Source organism: Stegastes partitus, unplaced genomic scaffold (assembly GCF_000690725.1).
Source record: "Stegastes partitus isolate 25-593 unplaced genomic scaffold, Stegastes_partitus-1.0.2 Scaffold86, whole genome shotgun sequence".
Lineage (NCBI taxonomy): Eukaryota > Metazoa > Chordata > Actinopteri > Pomacentridae > Stegastes > Stegastes partitus.
The window spans coordinates 265,784-282,817 of NW_007577817.1; the positions used below are offsets into that span (position 1 = coordinate 265,784).

A 17,034-nucleotide genomic window follows, 5' to 3' on the forward strand; every position below is an offset into this window, starting at 1 on the left:
TGTGACTTCAAATATAGACTAAATCACGCTTTTAAGCTTTGCAAAGAAAAGGGGGATTGAACATTTAGAAAATACTTAATAATGAGGAAAATTCCGAGAAGTACTTCAGAAGGGTTTAAAACTCACTATCTGAAGGCTTGTGCTGCTGTGGCAAACAACACAGCAGGGGCTCCAGGTTGTGGAGCTGGTTTCTGATTGGTTGGTGCTGCAAACAAAAAACAAATGTTAAACACATGATAAGCGCAGCCTCACGGCTGGATATGCTGTGACAGATGGCTCTGTTCGGATGGTTTTACCTGGATTGGAGCTTTTTCTGGGCTGTTTGGGGGCTGTGTACTGGAACGACTCGTTTCCCTGACTAGCCTCCTGGTCTAGTCCAAACAAAGAAGCCAACTTGGCTCTGCAAAATGGTACAAAATGTGGGTACATTGGCTATTAAATTGATGATTTACTGCATGGTCAGATGAAGTTTATTCCACTTCACACTCAATAGACAAAAATATCCGCCACACTGAATGGACAGTTACTTCATTAAGGGGAAAGCTGATCAAGCCTTTCATATTAATATGAGGGATTTGTAGGAGTTATCGTTGCTGCAACTGCACATTCACAGCTTCCAACGCCATTTTAGTCCACACAAAATCTTAAAAGTCAAGGAGACAATGAGCTACATTCTGTCCACACAAACTATAGGGCTGCATCAAACATTCATTTTCTTTATCAATTAATCTGTCTTTTTTGATTAACCTATGAATCATTCAGTACAACAGATTTAAGAAAAGTTTTTTTTTTTAGAAGAAAAATGTGGGGGAAAAAAGGCAATTTGGCAAAAAAAAAAAAAACCTAACTTGAAGTACAGCTACTAGCTTTATCACCTTTCAACCTCATGTCATTCTCTTTCTCAGCCAAATAAGTCTGCTCAGTTACTATGAAGCAATATGCAAATCTTAAAATGAATTTCCACAGGAGCTTTCAACAGCATTGCATGTCTCCCTCAGTGGGAGAGATTTGCTCACTAATTGTGGCTGTTGGATGCTCTGCATAAAAAATCCCAATTTACTGAGGAAGTCAGGGAAAAAAACCTGGCCTCAGACAACGTTGTTTGCCAAATAAAACAGAACTTTAATAGGATTTACTCTTTTTTTCTGAGCTTCCAGCTACATTACATGGTCTTGGATTGCACTGCATAGCTACATGACTCCCTCTATGACAGCTGAGCCATCCACTTAAATAAAAAGGAAGTGGACTTTGAGTCAAGATTTTTACAATTTTACATTGGAATGAACTTTTATATTCACACCTTCTTTCATATACATTGATATAAAACAAAGAAAAGCAGCAAATCTTGGATATTTGAAGATCCAGAACAAGCAAACATTTGACATTTCAGACTAAAAAATACTTCTTTAGCAATTCCAGTGATGAAACAATTAAGCATTACCTATATGATACAATACACAAATGCCGCAAAATCATTACAACTACCATCTCAATCGCAGGCACACATTTTATACTTTCCAAGAGATAGGATTAAACAGCACAGCCGCAACCAACAATGATTTTTTCATCTTCAGATTAGTTTTTCAATTAATCCATAAATAGTTTGTGACCTTTATAGAAGCTGAAAACAGCAAGTACTTTCCATTTTTTCATCAAAAAAGTCTGATGTATATTTTCTTTCAATCAACTGACTGATCCTGGCAGCTCTACACAGCAACCTCGTACTGACCCCTGGAACTCCTTCCACTGATAATCACTGATATCTCCCAGAACAGACATGTTGAAAACCTTGAGGCCCTCATCTCCGACGGCAAGGAACTGGGATGAGGAGTGGCACCCTGTTTGCATATGTGAGTCAAAATCCGTACATTCCAGTGCTTCTCTCCCGATCTACGCCTGAACTCCCATCGCCTAATTGCTGTCACACCACTATGGTAGATTCAGCAGCGCAGCAGAAGACTAAACCGAAGGAGTGCTGGGTCTCTGATGACAGAGACAGGCTGTGGCAGAAGCCTTCACCTTCTCTAACAAGCAGCATGTGAGAGGAATTAGCCGTCATGGCACTCCTCCCTCCAAAACTGGCTGCTTATCCCACCAGTTCATGCACACAGTGCTGCTATCAAACATGGGTCATGCAGTGCCTAAAAGCACTGCATGCTGATCAGTCTGAGAATCTGGCAAAACTGTAAGTGAATGCCTCATAGCTGAATGAGAAGGTATATTAACTGTAATAGAGTCTGTGTAATAACAGAAGGGCCACAGTTTGGTTCCTGCTGCAGCGAAAACTGAATATTTTATGACACTGTTTGAGCTGACTGTAAAACACCACATTTCGATACTAGAGGTGTGGTATAAGACAGTAACTTAACAGAAGCCAATAAATGTCCCTTGGTAGATTATAACATAAAAACCAACGTCTGCATAACAGGAAGCAGCTTGTTAAGTGGCTTCAAAGTAAATTTAGATCAAATTTCATGTAGACTTGAATGAGACAGACAGTCTGAAGAACTTAATAAAACCTACAAAGTCAACTAACAAATTCAGTGAAGAAATGTGATAACAAATCAGAGCAGGGCAGTGGTGTAGTCTTGTCTAATTGTCCACAGACTGTCCGTTCATTGATTACATTAACTGTAGGAGGAAAACGTTTTGTAGCTGCCAATCTTTTATGGGAGCAACAGTCGCAAAATTCACTTAAACTTTTCTTTTATTCACTGACTAAGATAAATAAACTACTAGAATAAATCTATGTTTGGCATTGCAGTGAGGGTAAACTCAATATTAAGTTGGGTTTCAATCACTATCAGATCACTGTTGTTCAGTTACTTACATAAAATCACAGCATTTTAACTGGTCTACAGTGCTTCACATTTCTTGGATGAATCATAGAAACAATGAAATAAAGTTATAACCTTTATTGAAATATGTGCTTCATGGCGAAAACCATGAGCGGACCCAAAAAATTGATGTAAAAATAAAGGAAGAAAGAAACAGCCTGTACTTGCCTGTATTTTTGAAAGGCGTACAAACACATACAAACAAGGTCGCAATAAATGGTCAGCTTTATATGAAACGTCGTCCATAGACGACAACAGTTAACCTGAGCTACATGCTCATAAGCTAGTTAGCTCAAATGCTAAAGCGCGTTAGTTTGGTGGAAAAAAATAAACTCACCCTCCTGTTGGAGACAAGAAGTCCCCGTCCTCGTCGTCTCCGGCGAACATGTTTTAACTCTGGAGTTTTCTCCTATTAAATAAAACAAATGCACAAATGAGTTAGCTGTGTAACATACCTAGGATGTGACTTCCCTTTCCTGTTTTTGGTGGAATCAGCTGACTGTCCACCTGACCCACTTCAGTCTCTCCCAAACACCTCTGGAGGGCGACAAAGGCTGTCACACGGTTTATATTTCAGAGCCCAAACACATGTTCGATTGTTGCAGGATTCAATCGTTAGGAGGAAAGAAACACAAAGTCATCATGAGTCTAAAGTGCTGCTCAGTCATCAAGTGTGCATCACAGTGACCTCTGACGTCACTGATGGGGGGGGCATTACTGTAGAACCACTGATGAGTAGCATGATGGAATGAATAGAACATTAATAAGAAGAGGAAGAGGAAGGTTGTGTATTTTTCAGACCATTGTGGTCAAGCCAGTACATACTTGATGTCCAAAGTTGTGGCTGCATGAATGGCTGCAAGGGGAATTGCTAATGCAAAAACTAGCCTCCTTAAAGTACACAGTAGAAGACTGAAGGAGATGAAGAACGGATTCAACACCAACAAATCAATCAAACATAAAATAATATTTCTTGAAGGTGTATGTTTTCTTTACAGGCGCTGTATTGTCAGGAGCAAAAGGCAGAAGATTTTAAAGTCTAGCCTCTTACCTTCTCTGAATTCACCACAAATGATTTAACTGAACAGTTTACAATGTGATAAGGTATCATTACAATCCTTTAACCACGTCGCTCGCTTCTGAAGATACGGTGCAAAATACATCACTTGGTTATTTTAGAGAGTAAAATACTTGCCATAGCTGTGATAAAGTTTTTTTGTGAAAATGTTCTGAAAACTGTTCAAGTTAAACGAGTTTCATGCTTTTATGAAAAAGTAAAAAAAAATTCACATATAGTATGAATTAAACAACAAACAAACTCAATTCAAAATCAATACACCAAGGACCCATCATCTCAACCTACATGGATGGAATTATAGAATTCTTTTTCTATAATAGAATTACAGAAAAATCATATTAATCATGTTTTTCAGATGTGACCATGTGACATGTGGAAAACATGTTTCCACATGTCACAACATATGGCAGCACATGTGAAAAATATGGAACCATAAAGAGCACATTTTTTTCAATGTGTTGTTAATATGTGGTCCTAGTTTTCATGTTCTTCATGCCGCAAATGTAACAACATACAGTAGACATAATTAAAAAGCCTCTATAATGTGTTCATATTTTATTGTTTTGTAAAAAAAAAAAAAAAATCCTCATTCACAAATATACTTTTCAACATGCTTTCCTTGAAAACAAGAGATTTTTGTTATTATGTTATTCATTGTTTGTCATATATTTTACTAAATAAAAATATTTAGTGCTTGTGTGTTCCCAGCAGTTTGTTATCAGCTGTTTTCCTGTCATGGTGATAAAAGTAGATCCCATTACGTTCGCATCACATTTCCTACTTTCAGTTTTAATGCAGTCTCATGACTCATGCCTGCAGATCACCATTTATTTTAGTCTTTTATTTCCTAGTCCCTAGTTGACGTTTCCTTTAACACCACCATGAGGTTCACCCAGCATTCTAAAACCAAAAATTTCCCTCAAGATTAAAAACTATTTATGGCATCACGCTTGGAGCAGGATTTGGAGATTTCAGTGCATCATAGATCCCTATAAAAACTTCATAGGATTTATCTTTAGGGTGACCCGTCACTGTAGGTAACATTAAGTGCCAGGACAGCCTGACTGAATATGAGGTAGGAATGAATACATTTCACCTCAGATTAAAAATATTTTCCTGGCTTTTGCAACTTCCTAAAGGTCCCTTTGAGCCTAACCACTACATTTTGAGGGATTTGAATGTCATTATGGCCTGTTGATGAAGACTTAGTGTATTCATTGTGTCTCTTATCCACATAGCGCAAAAATATCCAGTTTAGCTTCATAGTCGTGGAGCTGCTACTGACTGAATTTAGAAAATGTTTTTCAGGTGGAAATTTAAAAAAAGAAAAAAATTAAGTTGTTAAGGTGTTATTTTCAGTACCTTTGGTATAGTTTTTTTCAGCTTACTTCAGTTTCCTGTTTTTTATCAGTGTGTAAGGCACTTGCACAAAGAAACCGGCACATCATTTTTCATTATTCCACCAAAGGAGAACAACTATTTTCATCATCAGTAAATCTGATAATTTGTTAAGTGTATACCATGTCAAAAATCAGCAAATGTAGCAGATCACTATTCTCTGGAGCCCAAGTAAACATTACTTTCATTAAGCAACTCATCTAAATCTGTTGAATTTGCTCCTGTGTAAAACTAACAGAAATAAATATTCATATTTAAGAAAGTTTTGCCCTGTTCAAACCAAATTTGAATAATCAACTATTTCATCCACCCCCTACTTCAGAGATTGTAAAATAAATGGGGAAATGAAGAAACTTGTATAAAATAAGGCATTATTTAAAGCTGAATGTTAATTTATGAGTGATTAGAACTTTGAAAGTGCTTCATTTATACTTACATAACAATGTTATTGGCTGATGTCTTTGTCATGTTGTAGTTACATGCTAACTACCCTACAGTCATAGCGGTCCCTCCTTATTTTAGATTAGATTAGATTAGATAGAACTTTGCTGATCCCTTTGGTGGGGTACCTCTGGGAAATTGTATTTGCAGCTTCTCACCAATCCACACATACACGCAGGACGATTAAATATAAGTCATCTGCTTTACTCTCTTTCAGTATTTACACACGATCATTTTACAGCAATATTAGATTGATGGCATTTGAGCCATCTTTTACCTATCAAAAATATACAAAAATAAAATCACATCTGTTTCTTCCTATATCATAACTGTCATCAGTCCATTGCTTTTGCTGCGTGTTAGGAAGAGGTACGTGATTTCCTGTTCCGCTTCGCTCGACGTGTGCCTGGAAATCGGATGAAGTCAAAGTGTTTGCTTTGGTCCATGTTGGGAAAGGGGGGCGGGCCTGTGTGTAGCCTCTTAATGAAATGGACCTCTCTCTGGTTCTCTCTCGTCCTGGAGGCTTTAATGGGCCTCCCTTTCCTGGTGAAAGCCACATACCAGCCCTCATACTCAGCATTCTGGAAGGCTGTGTAATTGTTCTCCAGTACTATCTCTGTGAAGATACAATCCCTGCTGCGGCCGTTGGGCTGTGTGAGGAGACAAAAGAGGTTTTATGTTTTAAAGATGGATAGACACAGGGTACATGTGTTTTGATTAATTCAAATACACATCACACCGAATGATTGCTGCATTTCAAGGACTATGTCAAGCAGTTACATCACCAATATCCAATTCATTCAATATCACAGCTTTTAAAATATCAGTCTTTTTTCCCCTTAGATTTATTTAACCTTTATTTAATCAGGATGTTTCTTGAAATTAAAGTCTCTTTTCTAAGGAAGACCTTGCCAAGAGACAGACCATGATAGAGATCTGAAAGATCAGAACACTAAGGAAGACCGTCACAGACAAACATGGAAAAAACATAAAGTATATCAAATCAACCAAGGTACAAACAAAAACCAGTTTTAGTAATTACACTCTTCAGTTACATATCTTTTGATCAAAGCTTTAAACTCTGCCAGTAAGACACACATTATGAAGCTGCAGTGTAATCTTTTATTACAGTACCAGGGTGCCAAATAGCAGAAGGCTGTTCTGTCCCTGTAGAGCAGCCCTTTAGATGAGGAAGAATTATAGCAGCTGTTCATCAGTGATAGAAAATTCCAAAGGTAAGAAGGGGTTTTCCCGAGTGCTGCTTTGTCAATAAAAATATCCCAGTAATGAAGGTCAAGAAATACACAGTAATATGTACAGGACAATGAGTTGGATATAAAACATAAACAGCAGTCTAGGCAGCAAGAGTAGTGGCAGCAGTGTAGATGCAGGTACATCACATATAGATCATGAAGTTCATTTTTTTTCCCCTTATTACATTAATACAAGCAAACCTTCATGTAGTCAATATTTGTTACATCTAACAAAAGATATTTAATGATTTTTGTTTTTCAATTTAGGTAACAAACTTATAGCATGAAAAACTGAACTCTAGTATGTCAAATTATTAGAATATTTAATTTCAAGTTTGAGTAAATTACTATTCAAACAGCATGAATACAGTGTATGTCTCAGCACACGCAACCACAAGCATAAGGAAGACTGCTGAATCAAAACTCAAATCCAAAACCTCAAAACACTCAAATCTTAAACAAATTCTTTAGTAATCTTTCTTGAGTTTTGTAAGCTAGTCAAAAGAACTGTTCATATCATCAAAAGCCAGACACTTGAGAGGTCACGTTAAGTAAAGTTTACAGAGCAGTTGTGAAAAAAGCAGCTGTATTTGCTGTTATTTTTCCTAAAATTGTTTAAATATGAAAATAATGATGAAATGGACTGCCTGATTATCAACCTGTGGCTCAAGACAACAGAGTGGTTACAAGTCATGAAAAATGATCTATCAACACTGAAGGATACATTTTTGAACACTGTCTTTTAGTCAAACATGTAAAACACAAATCAAGACATTTCAGTGAAGTTTTGCATTGGAGTTTGCCTCATACTCATCTAAATCTTGAAAAGGATATAGAAGAAAAAAGAAATGTAACATTTGATTTTATAAGTTAACTTCTGTAAAGCAATGAAATGTTGCTGCGAAAGTAACCATTATGTACCACAATACATCCTTTGTTGGTTTTTGATTTCCCTTTTGAATCCCAAAACCCAAAGGCAGGTTTAAAAGGCAGGTTGATTAAAAAACAGTTATTAAAATCATATCATTTATCAGAGTCAGAAACTGTAGTTCATTTTTGACCGGCCTCCAACTAATCTATGGCATGCTGTCTGTTGGGAAACATAACCAAATCTAGGCTTAGTATTGTAATATTTAATCAAAATCACTTTGTTCTGCATTTCAAATTCAAATTCAAATTCAAATAATTGCCACCTAGCATAAACAAGAATATTTTGGGGGGGAAAAAAACCAAAAAACGTACACTCAGCAACCATGAAGCCATTTGTGACTCAGCTGAGACCAACAGGAATGGGACTGCAGGCTGCATTTACACAGAGCAGAGAGGAGACGAGTATGGGAACAAGGTCAAAATGTGAGTAGTAAATGTTAAAGTATGTAGTCACCATTGTTTTTGAAAAATGTTGATTCCAAAATGTGTGTGTGTGTGTGTGTGTGCTTTTTTGTAAAATAAATAATGATTTGTGTCTTTATAACTTGTTATTCTGCACAAAATATCTTTTGAGTTGTCCTTACTTCTGGCTGGAATTGCTTGGGGGGTTAACAGGTAAAAACCTAAAAACAGAAAAACCTCACAGAAAGAATGTGACAGCTCCATATTTACGTGCACAGAAGCGTTAAAAAGAATTGTCCTACTAAAGAAAGAAGCTTCATTGTCACTCATACATTGTCTCCTGTTGATCTGGTTATTTCTTTTTCTGAAAGTAGCCTACTTCTTATCTCTAAACAGACATCACAGCAGCCACAATTTCAACACCTCTAAACCATGATGAGAAATAGATTTATGACTTGTCATGTCAGCCAGATGTGTGAATCCATCTTTTCCATTTCCATGAAGGAAGTGGAGTGTTGACATCTGACCAAACACATCGGGCAGTCTAGGATGGGAGAATACTTTTCCCTTGTTGCTGTCAGCCATGGCCAACAGGACCGAGTGACTCTCACTTTGGCCTGTGAGGATTCCTTTTTTCCAGTAGTACATCATGTCCTGGGGTGACTGACAAGTTATGAGACTACAATGACAGTGGACTGGAGCTTTACTGCAAGAGCTACAGTGTGTATTTTAGTGGATGTGCAATCTGATCAGCCCTCGAAAGAAGATTTTTTCCAGAAGAGTTGAATTTCCGCATGTTGTTTTCCAGTGATGAGATAACTGCGGTAACTCAATGGACCTATTTTCCCTACTGTTGCAAAAATAATAATAATAATAATAATCTAATTTACTTATTTAGATAAGCCTTTCAAGTTGCATCAGTTTGATGGTTTGTCTTGACAAAAGAATTAACTGTTAACTGAGGTAGCTTCATGAAATTGGTTTGATATTACATTTTTCTTTGCCTTTAGGTCAGGACTGTAAGTAAATGGTTTACACTTGTACAGCACCTTTCTGCCTGAGTGATGCTCAAAGCGTTTTACAATGTGTTTCTCATTCAGACACAAACTGTTCCAGTGTTGTTTTTAGTTTTTTTTTTTATCCTAAACATTATTTTTTAGAGGGCTGTAGGGTGGCGCAGTTGGTAGTACTATTGCCTTGCAGCAAGAAGGTTGCCGGTTCGCGTCCTGGTGGGGGCATCGGAATCTTTCAGAGTTTGCATGTTCTCTCTGTGCAGCGTGGGTTCTCTCTGGGTTCTCCGGCTTCCTCCCACACAGTCCAAAAACATGTTGAGGTTAATTGGTGATTCTAAATTGTCTGTAGGTGTGAATGTGAGTGTGCTTGGTTGTCTGTCTCTATGTGTGGCCCTGTGATAGACTGGTGACCTGTCCAGAGTGTCCCCTGCCTTCACCCTGAGTCGGCTGGGACAGGCTCCAGCCCCCCCACGACCCAAGTGAAGATTAAGCGGTGTGGAGATAATGGATGGATTATTTTTTAGAGTGTGGAGACCTTTCTATCCACTGATCAGTGGGGTTTATATTCATTAACCTCACATGGCTGGTTTTTACACCATCAGAGTACATTTGATCCAGATTGCATATTCTAAAATATTTGCTTTACGTTGCCTTAATCTGCGAAGATTGATGCACTTGCTGCTTAAACAACAGAATTTGAATACTTGATTTTAGCACATTAAGACTTCAATTTTCTCTTTTCTTGTAACAACACTTAATTGGTACTTTTACTCATTGAAAGTATGGCTGCAGGATTTGGGTAAAGGATCTAATTGCGATAATTCTGATGGAATATTCCGACTTGATTTGTGCTATAGATTTTTTTAAAGTCAAGCTCAAGTTCAATATTCACTGTGGTATAGATTAAAAGCATGTAATGTAGCACTACCAAAAGCCTGACTGTCACAGAAGAATGAATGATTGAATGAAACAATTGTTTAAATCCTGGGTCAAATGTGTTGCAAAATGTTCGAGGTATGGCTGTTAAAAAATGAGACAGGGCTTATGTCAATTGAACCACAGTGTGCAACTCAAACCACACAGTATACACTGATCAATAGGAAACCTTAAACAAAATTAAATACAAATAAATTGCAGTATTTGTCTCATTTAACCTTCTAAACTCCACAGAGCAGAAGTGGGTTAGAATAGCATGTTATCTTTAAAAAATCACCAAAATTACATGATTTATCAGAGACTGAGAAAATGTAAAGATCTTTAGCTTTCTGACAGTCTTTAAGCTAATCATTTGTGACATGTGGCTCCATCAGCAAAATAAACCAAATCAAATTCTAAAATGCTGTCTTTCATCAAAATCATTTCATTCCACATGTCACATTTAAAAATTTCACCCAAAAATCATCAATCTGCATCAACAGGATTCTGTAAAAACTTTAAAATTGGTGCAACCGTAAACTGAGATATGACTCAGCTTGGAGTCATGTAGTAAAAATTCAGGAAATTTAGTGTAGATAGAAGACAAGTATGGGAGCAAATTAAAATTGTGAGTAGCCAAATATCTACAGCATATAGAGCCACCATTTTTTCATTATTGGTAATGCCTGTGTTGAAAAGTGTTAGACAAGCTGATTCCAAGTTTATTTCTTTTTGTATAATATATAACAAAATACATGTGACTGCTGTTTTATGTTTTTCAAATTTATGGCAATTATAACTTTATTATATACCACAGAAGACATAGTTCTCCATACTTCTAGCCATGGTTGTGCTGCATCCATTGCGATACGTTGCAGTGACAAATGAGCCCACGGTGAGTAAAAATGTGACGAGGCAAAGAAAGGCCCAGAAACTGTTTGGTGTTCAGAGGGTTAATAGCCACACAATGTATAGACTAAATTACAGCCTTTACAACAACTTGCTATTTGCATTGTTTCAAGTTGTGACTTTAATTTAAGATTGATTCATGTTCAGCATTAGTAAGTAAAGTTATAATATCTGTAGCCAATAGCCCTTCCAATCACACTGCAATTAAGAGAATCAGGAAATCTATCTTTTACCTTTCCGACAAGTTTGCCCTTCCGATTCATGCAGAGGTAACGCCCACTTTCTGCACCTCTTATCCTCACTCGACTGCCAAAGGTGTCTGTCTCAACAAACAGACGAGCTGTAAGAAAGAAAATAAAAGAGCTGAGGACAAAGTATAAAGACACGGCCACTAAACGCAAATTCATTTTTGGGTGTTTACAGTTTTGAAGTGCTGCATAATGTGCTATAACGCACATGCACTAGCCTTTGTGAATGTCAAATATTTTTGAGACTAGGTTGTGATGAAGAGTAACAGTTTAAACTTTGCTCAGAATGTAAGATGTAAACAACATTTCCGGTCTGTTATTATGCAGTTTGTAATATTTTCCGGCCACTGTGCTCCTGTTTGTATCAGAATTTGCTTTTATTTTCTACTAAATGTGCATTGTTGTTTTTCAGTTCACAGACTGTTGAGCTTAAAGCCCAGACTAACATTTTAACTGTTGAAAGTGAATAAGCTGACCGATTAAACAAATGTTATCACTGACCATTAAAGAGCTGCATCGGAAGCAGACTATACATTCTCAATTGGTTTTATCCTGCAGTTAATTATGTCCTTTGGGCATTACAAAAGCCTTGTGTATTGTGACCACAGAGACAAAGGACTTGTCTTAATCAGCTGCTAATTTGCCAGACGATGTCTTCATGGATACAGTAGGGAGGCTGAATTAACATATAGGCCTGAAAAGACTTCACAGAGGGAGGGACGGAGGGCTGGAGGTGAAACTGCTGCTTGTTACGTCAGTCCCCAGCAGGGGCTCTGTGGCTATGCTGTTAGGACCCACAAAACTGAGGAGTTTTACTTATCTCCTCGAAAAAATTTCCAAACATTTTATTGCCATTTACTACATCTACAAAACTACCAAGTTCTACAAAACTGGGTCAAACCTTAAACACAAATATATGCAGACCGTTGCTTTGAGGCTGAATTACTCTGAGCTTTCTAATGCTGACTAGCCGATGCCTTCTTAAAAACTAGAATATAAATATCAGTCTGAACTAGCCTCAGTCTGTATCTCTTATTTATTCCCAGCACATGCAAGTTACAGAGGACCTAAGAGTCTTTTAAACTCACAATACTCAGACTCCTATAATTATTATGATATAAAAATATTCTGCATGCTACATTTTAAAAACACTTTAAAACAGTTTCCCAGTTTGTTACTGTATTTTCAATGCTTTTTTACTGCAATACATGAAACAGGAACACAACTGCTGGTGTTGGTGCAGACATAATGAACTAGTAATGCAAATACCAGCCCACTAACAGTAGGCTGGTATTTACATTCTGATAAAGAAGGCAGTCCTGCCTCAATTTACCCAATGTGGGCCATTTTCATGAAAAATGCTTTATATTTTGCTTGTGTTGCACTGGAAGAGCAACGTGATACCATTTCCAGTGCCCCATATTAAAAAACACAGTTGTAACATAAAATCTTTCTCATTTGGTCATACAATTTATTTTATTTTATTTTTTCATTTGAGAGTGTTTGAGGTTATTGGAAATGCAGTGAATGTAGAGTTAAGTGTTTTTATAGGACCTTCTGTGACTATACACTATACACATAAAGAAGGAATTCAGGAGCCACCTGAATAAATGCATATTTGCAAGATAATAATTCAAAAAAGAAAAAGCTCTTTTTAATGAGTTGTGGTGATATAGTAACGTTGATAGCTCCAATGGAATATTGTGCGTAATTTCTGCGTTGATAATTGAACTGTGGGTTCATTTATTTCCAAGAGATTCTCGACTGTATCTTTTCAGGATCATTGTGGTGCTTCACTGTTGGAAACACTGAGTCAGATGTGCTACCAGGTCGTGGTCTTACCGTACAAGTTTCCATCCTCGGCGGTGGCGCTGACCCTTTTGCCCTGAATCTGGACGTGCTTCCCGCTGGTGCGGCTGTAGAGCTGGTAAACCCTGACCTGTCTGCGGCTGAGCTGATCCGTCACTGCGCCCTGCGTCCTCACATACTGGTTAAAATTAGGAGACGGGTGATTCTCCCCCTTTTTTATGCAAAGGGAAAAATAAAATACATAATTGTGTCTTTCTAATCTGGGATAAAGAAAAGTAGAGCCAATTTCAGAACCAGGATATATAAATAGGGGCCACCTCTGTATTAACTAAACACATAAAACTAATCGTATCTCACATAGCCAGAACTAAAGTTGATGTTGAAGGGTTTTTTTTTTTAGCCAGCAACGTCTAAATACAACCAATTCCAACGTTAGAAGATGAAGTTGACAAAGTTTTCTCCTTACCTGAGCGTGACACCACAGCACAAACAAATTGAACGATCTGCAGAAGCAACAATAAAATAAATGATTATAAAGAAGTCATTTCATGGCAATCATACAACGAGAGTTTACAGATAAAATCAGTCTCCTTACATGTAAATGCAGCGCTGGTTTATTCCATACATTCTCCTTCTTGGTTCGCCCGATCAATAAAGGGATGTTGGAGGCAGATAAATCCCAGAAGGATGCGGTAAATAAATCCACGGTTCACAGTGTGTTGCATATGCACTCCTGACCTGCCCATCCAAACCAACGCAGGCTCTGATGTGTCCTCGCAGTTATTTCCCCTCACAGTTATCAAAACTCTGATCCAGCTGACTGGGTGGTGAAGAGCTCTCCAACAGATCCGCGCAGCGCATCACAAGCACATACATCCTCTAGAAGCCGCGAGCCTGTAGGTTCGTCATTACATCGCTGGGGTTGGAGTGTGAGGGCTCCAGGATCCGTGCAGTCTGCTGGGGTTAATTTCAGGTTTTGAAAAGCCCACTGTCTCACCGAGATCCGGCTGCTCACTGGTTAAATGTTGAAAGGCGAAAGTCCCTCCCTGAAGTCTTTCTGTTGTGGGTGGGCACAGCAACAGGACCCCTAACGATTATTTAATAAGGAGATGCATACGGGGGGCTAAAACATTCACATTCTTTACAAGGAGCTGAATGAAAAGCAAACATCACAAACTTATTTAGGAATTAAACTGGCAAAGAACAAATGTCTCTCAGTCTGTCCCCCACTCTACCTTTAATGTACATCACTGATGAAGTGTATTTAAAAGTGAGGAGCCTCATGGCACCTTATGGACATGGCAGTGGGGTGTTAAAAAAGCCTTCCAACCCTCCAACATTTACCTTTTATCTGCTGTTAAGTGGTCACACTTCCAGCACATGTAAGCAGAGCCCAAAACACACCATGTGGACAAAAGGCCTGTTTCATCCTCTCATAATAAGCAATCAACGAGCAGAGATGAGCAGGACACAGAAGAGAAGAGGAAAAACAGAAAAGGGAGAAACAATAGAAAAGAAAACCAAAGAAGACAAAAGAAACAAAAAAAAAGAGAAGAAGAGAGAAGTGAAATGAAGACAAGAAAAAGAGACAAAAGAAAAAGGAAAAGGAAAGATTTTTTTTTAAAAAAGAGGAAAGAAATATACAGAAGAGGTGAAGAGAAAGGCGAGGGGAAAAGAAAAGAAAAAAGAAGAAAAGAACAGAAAAGAAAAGAAAAAAAGAGTAGCAAAGAGGCTGATATAACAAAAATGGCTGTGTATTTTGGTAGCTGCTGGGTCCAGATGAGGCGAGGTTTGTGAACAACAGTGTAACATGAAGCTTCAAGTGCCTTCACGTCTTGCCCTTCTCACGTTCTCTTGACCCCACCACCACCGTCACCCCTGTCGAGGGCAATAAAGTAGGAAAATGCAGCAGTTAGGCATCTCTGACATGTTGATCTGCCTTTAACTGGCTGACAGGAGCCAGCAGCTATGATTCCACTTGTTGATGACACGTCTCATTATGTGACGTCAGCTAATCAATCCATCAGTCAGCTCTCATCTAGTGTAACAACAGTCAATATTGTTTCAGTCAGAAGCCTCAACAGACACTTAGTATTGTGACTGATGAGTTAACAACATGATGCAGGGTCCAGCAAGTCTGTGTGTCTCTTTGCATGAGAGGCATCTAACTGGTTATCATTAGCTTTATACCAAAAGATGATCAGCTGGAACATCAGTTGGAACACCTACAGTCACTGTTATGCTAAGGAATGTGACGGGCATGTGTGATACACGCTAACCTGTCCATTAACTCAAATAAACAGACAAAAAAACGGTGAAAAAAATGAATGACCAAACTGACTTATTTGTTAATTGATGTTTACATTGTGTTCCATCAGCATTACTATCAGAGAGGTGTCTGATCTTCCCAAATTCATTCCACAGCAGGATAACGAGCTCCAACATCTAACCAGAGTCATAAAGAAGTATTTTCACCCCAAAGAAGAACAAGGAGTCCTGCAACAGATGGTGTGACCCCAGAGAGGCCTGATCTCCATGCCATCAGTCTGAGATTACATGAAGAGACAGTGGAGGCTGAGACAGGCTGAATCCACAGAAGAACTGTGGATTGGAACAATCTACCTGTCAATTACCTTGAAAACTATGTGCAACTAGAGGCAAAGGATGCTCACACCAAATATTGATCTGGTTTTGCATTGGAAACCATTGTCATGAGGTCTCACTGTCCTCTGCATTGCAAAAGTGTCAACAAGACTGAGTGGCAACAACCCCTATGTATTGTTCTTCACCTTAGACAAGTGAGCTCTTAGACTCAGTCACACTTTATGAGCTGCAGTTAAATTATTTGTTACAAAGTGGCCATTCTGCTCAGCTTGATCACAGCTTTCTGGATGTTTTTATTTGACTGCTAGTAAAGTAGTACTTAGATTATCATCACACATGGACAACATTTTCAGTGTTTAGTAAAAGGTAAATAAACTAGATTGTTTGGACAGTTTGATAAACTGCTGTATAGAGTTAGGCATTTGTTCATTAGTGCATTATTATGTATTATATATCACTTGATGTTTGCTGTTCAGTCTTATATGTGTGTGGCAAATATGGCTTGTGTACCGTGGCTCTCTCTGTCACTGTGGTAGGTGTGTGTGAATGAAACTTTGAGGAACATTAACATAAAAGTAACTTCTGTTTGAATTACAGAATGCCATCACTTTGACAGACTGAGCTGTATACATCCCCTGTCTCATAAGGATTTAACTTGACTTGCATGCTATTTGTAATTAAAAACTAATCACTAAGTGTATTGTGTTTTCTTGCCTTTTCTCTGGTTTTTAACATAGTTTAACATTGTACTGTAGCCACGGCATCGTGGAAAGCTGTAAATCTGCTTAGTCTTTCCTCTGGAGGCAATGCATTTTAACATCAGTTTGTTCCAGTGCAAGCCTGACCATGTTTTTAGTGATTTGAGTAGTGATTTGATCCTTTGTTAGCTTGCTGACAACATCAAAATATTTAAATAAAGCCCCTCACATTGGCTGACACAAAGTCACAATTCAATACTTCTATTATAAACTCCACAGTTTTCACATCTTGCTAAATGTACAGACGTAGCAGTGACAGCATCTTTGGCTTGCAGCTGCAGGAGCTAACAGGCCATTTTTTAATTGATGGTATGGCTGGCTCTTGCAGGAAACACTGTCATCACTGTGGAACTTAGAGATCGGTAGCTATGTTGTGTTGTCAGCAAGATGTTTATGTAATGGGATATAGAAAGATGAAAAAGAGGAGATAGGGCCTCAT

At 38.1% G+C, this 17,034-nt stretch overlaps 2 protein-coding genes across 3 annotated transcripts in view; both read right to left on the bottom strand.

Moving 5' to 3' along the window:
* The window catches only part of fkbp15b (FKBP prolyl isomerase family member 15b), a 26,436-nt gene extending 23,104 nt beyond the window's left edge, over positions 1 to 3,332 (bottom strand). For both annotated transcript variants that reach the window (XM_008277015.1, XM_008277013.1), the window contains exons 1-3: positions 3,175 to 3,332; positions 297 to 400; positions 127 to 205 (exon numbers count right to left, since the gene is read on the bottom strand). In XM_008277015.1, coding sequence (XP_008275237.1) covers positions 127 to 205; positions 297 to 400; positions 3,175 to 3,224 — 233 coding nt within the window. In that variant the 5' untranslated portion in view covers positions 3,225 to 3,332. The remainder of the gene's footprint in view (positions 1 to 126; positions 206 to 296; positions 401 to 3,174) is intronic.
* Positions 3,333 to 6,113: 2,781 nt separating this feature from the next.
* On the bottom strand, positions 6,114 to 13,860 carry fgf17 (fibroblast growth factor 17). Its single transcript, XM_008277016.1, has 5 exons — positions 13,829 to 13,860; positions 13,700 to 13,736; positions 13,267 to 13,444; positions 11,410 to 11,516; positions 6,114 to 6,404 (listed from the first exon to the last, which is right to left on the bottom strand). The coding sequence occupies exons 1-5, from the start codon at positions 13,858 to 13,860 to the stop codon at positions 6,114 to 6,116; spliced, it is 645 nt and encodes a 214-aa protein (XP_008275238.1).
* Between the last annotated feature and the right edge of the window lie 3,174 nt (positions 13,861 to 17,034).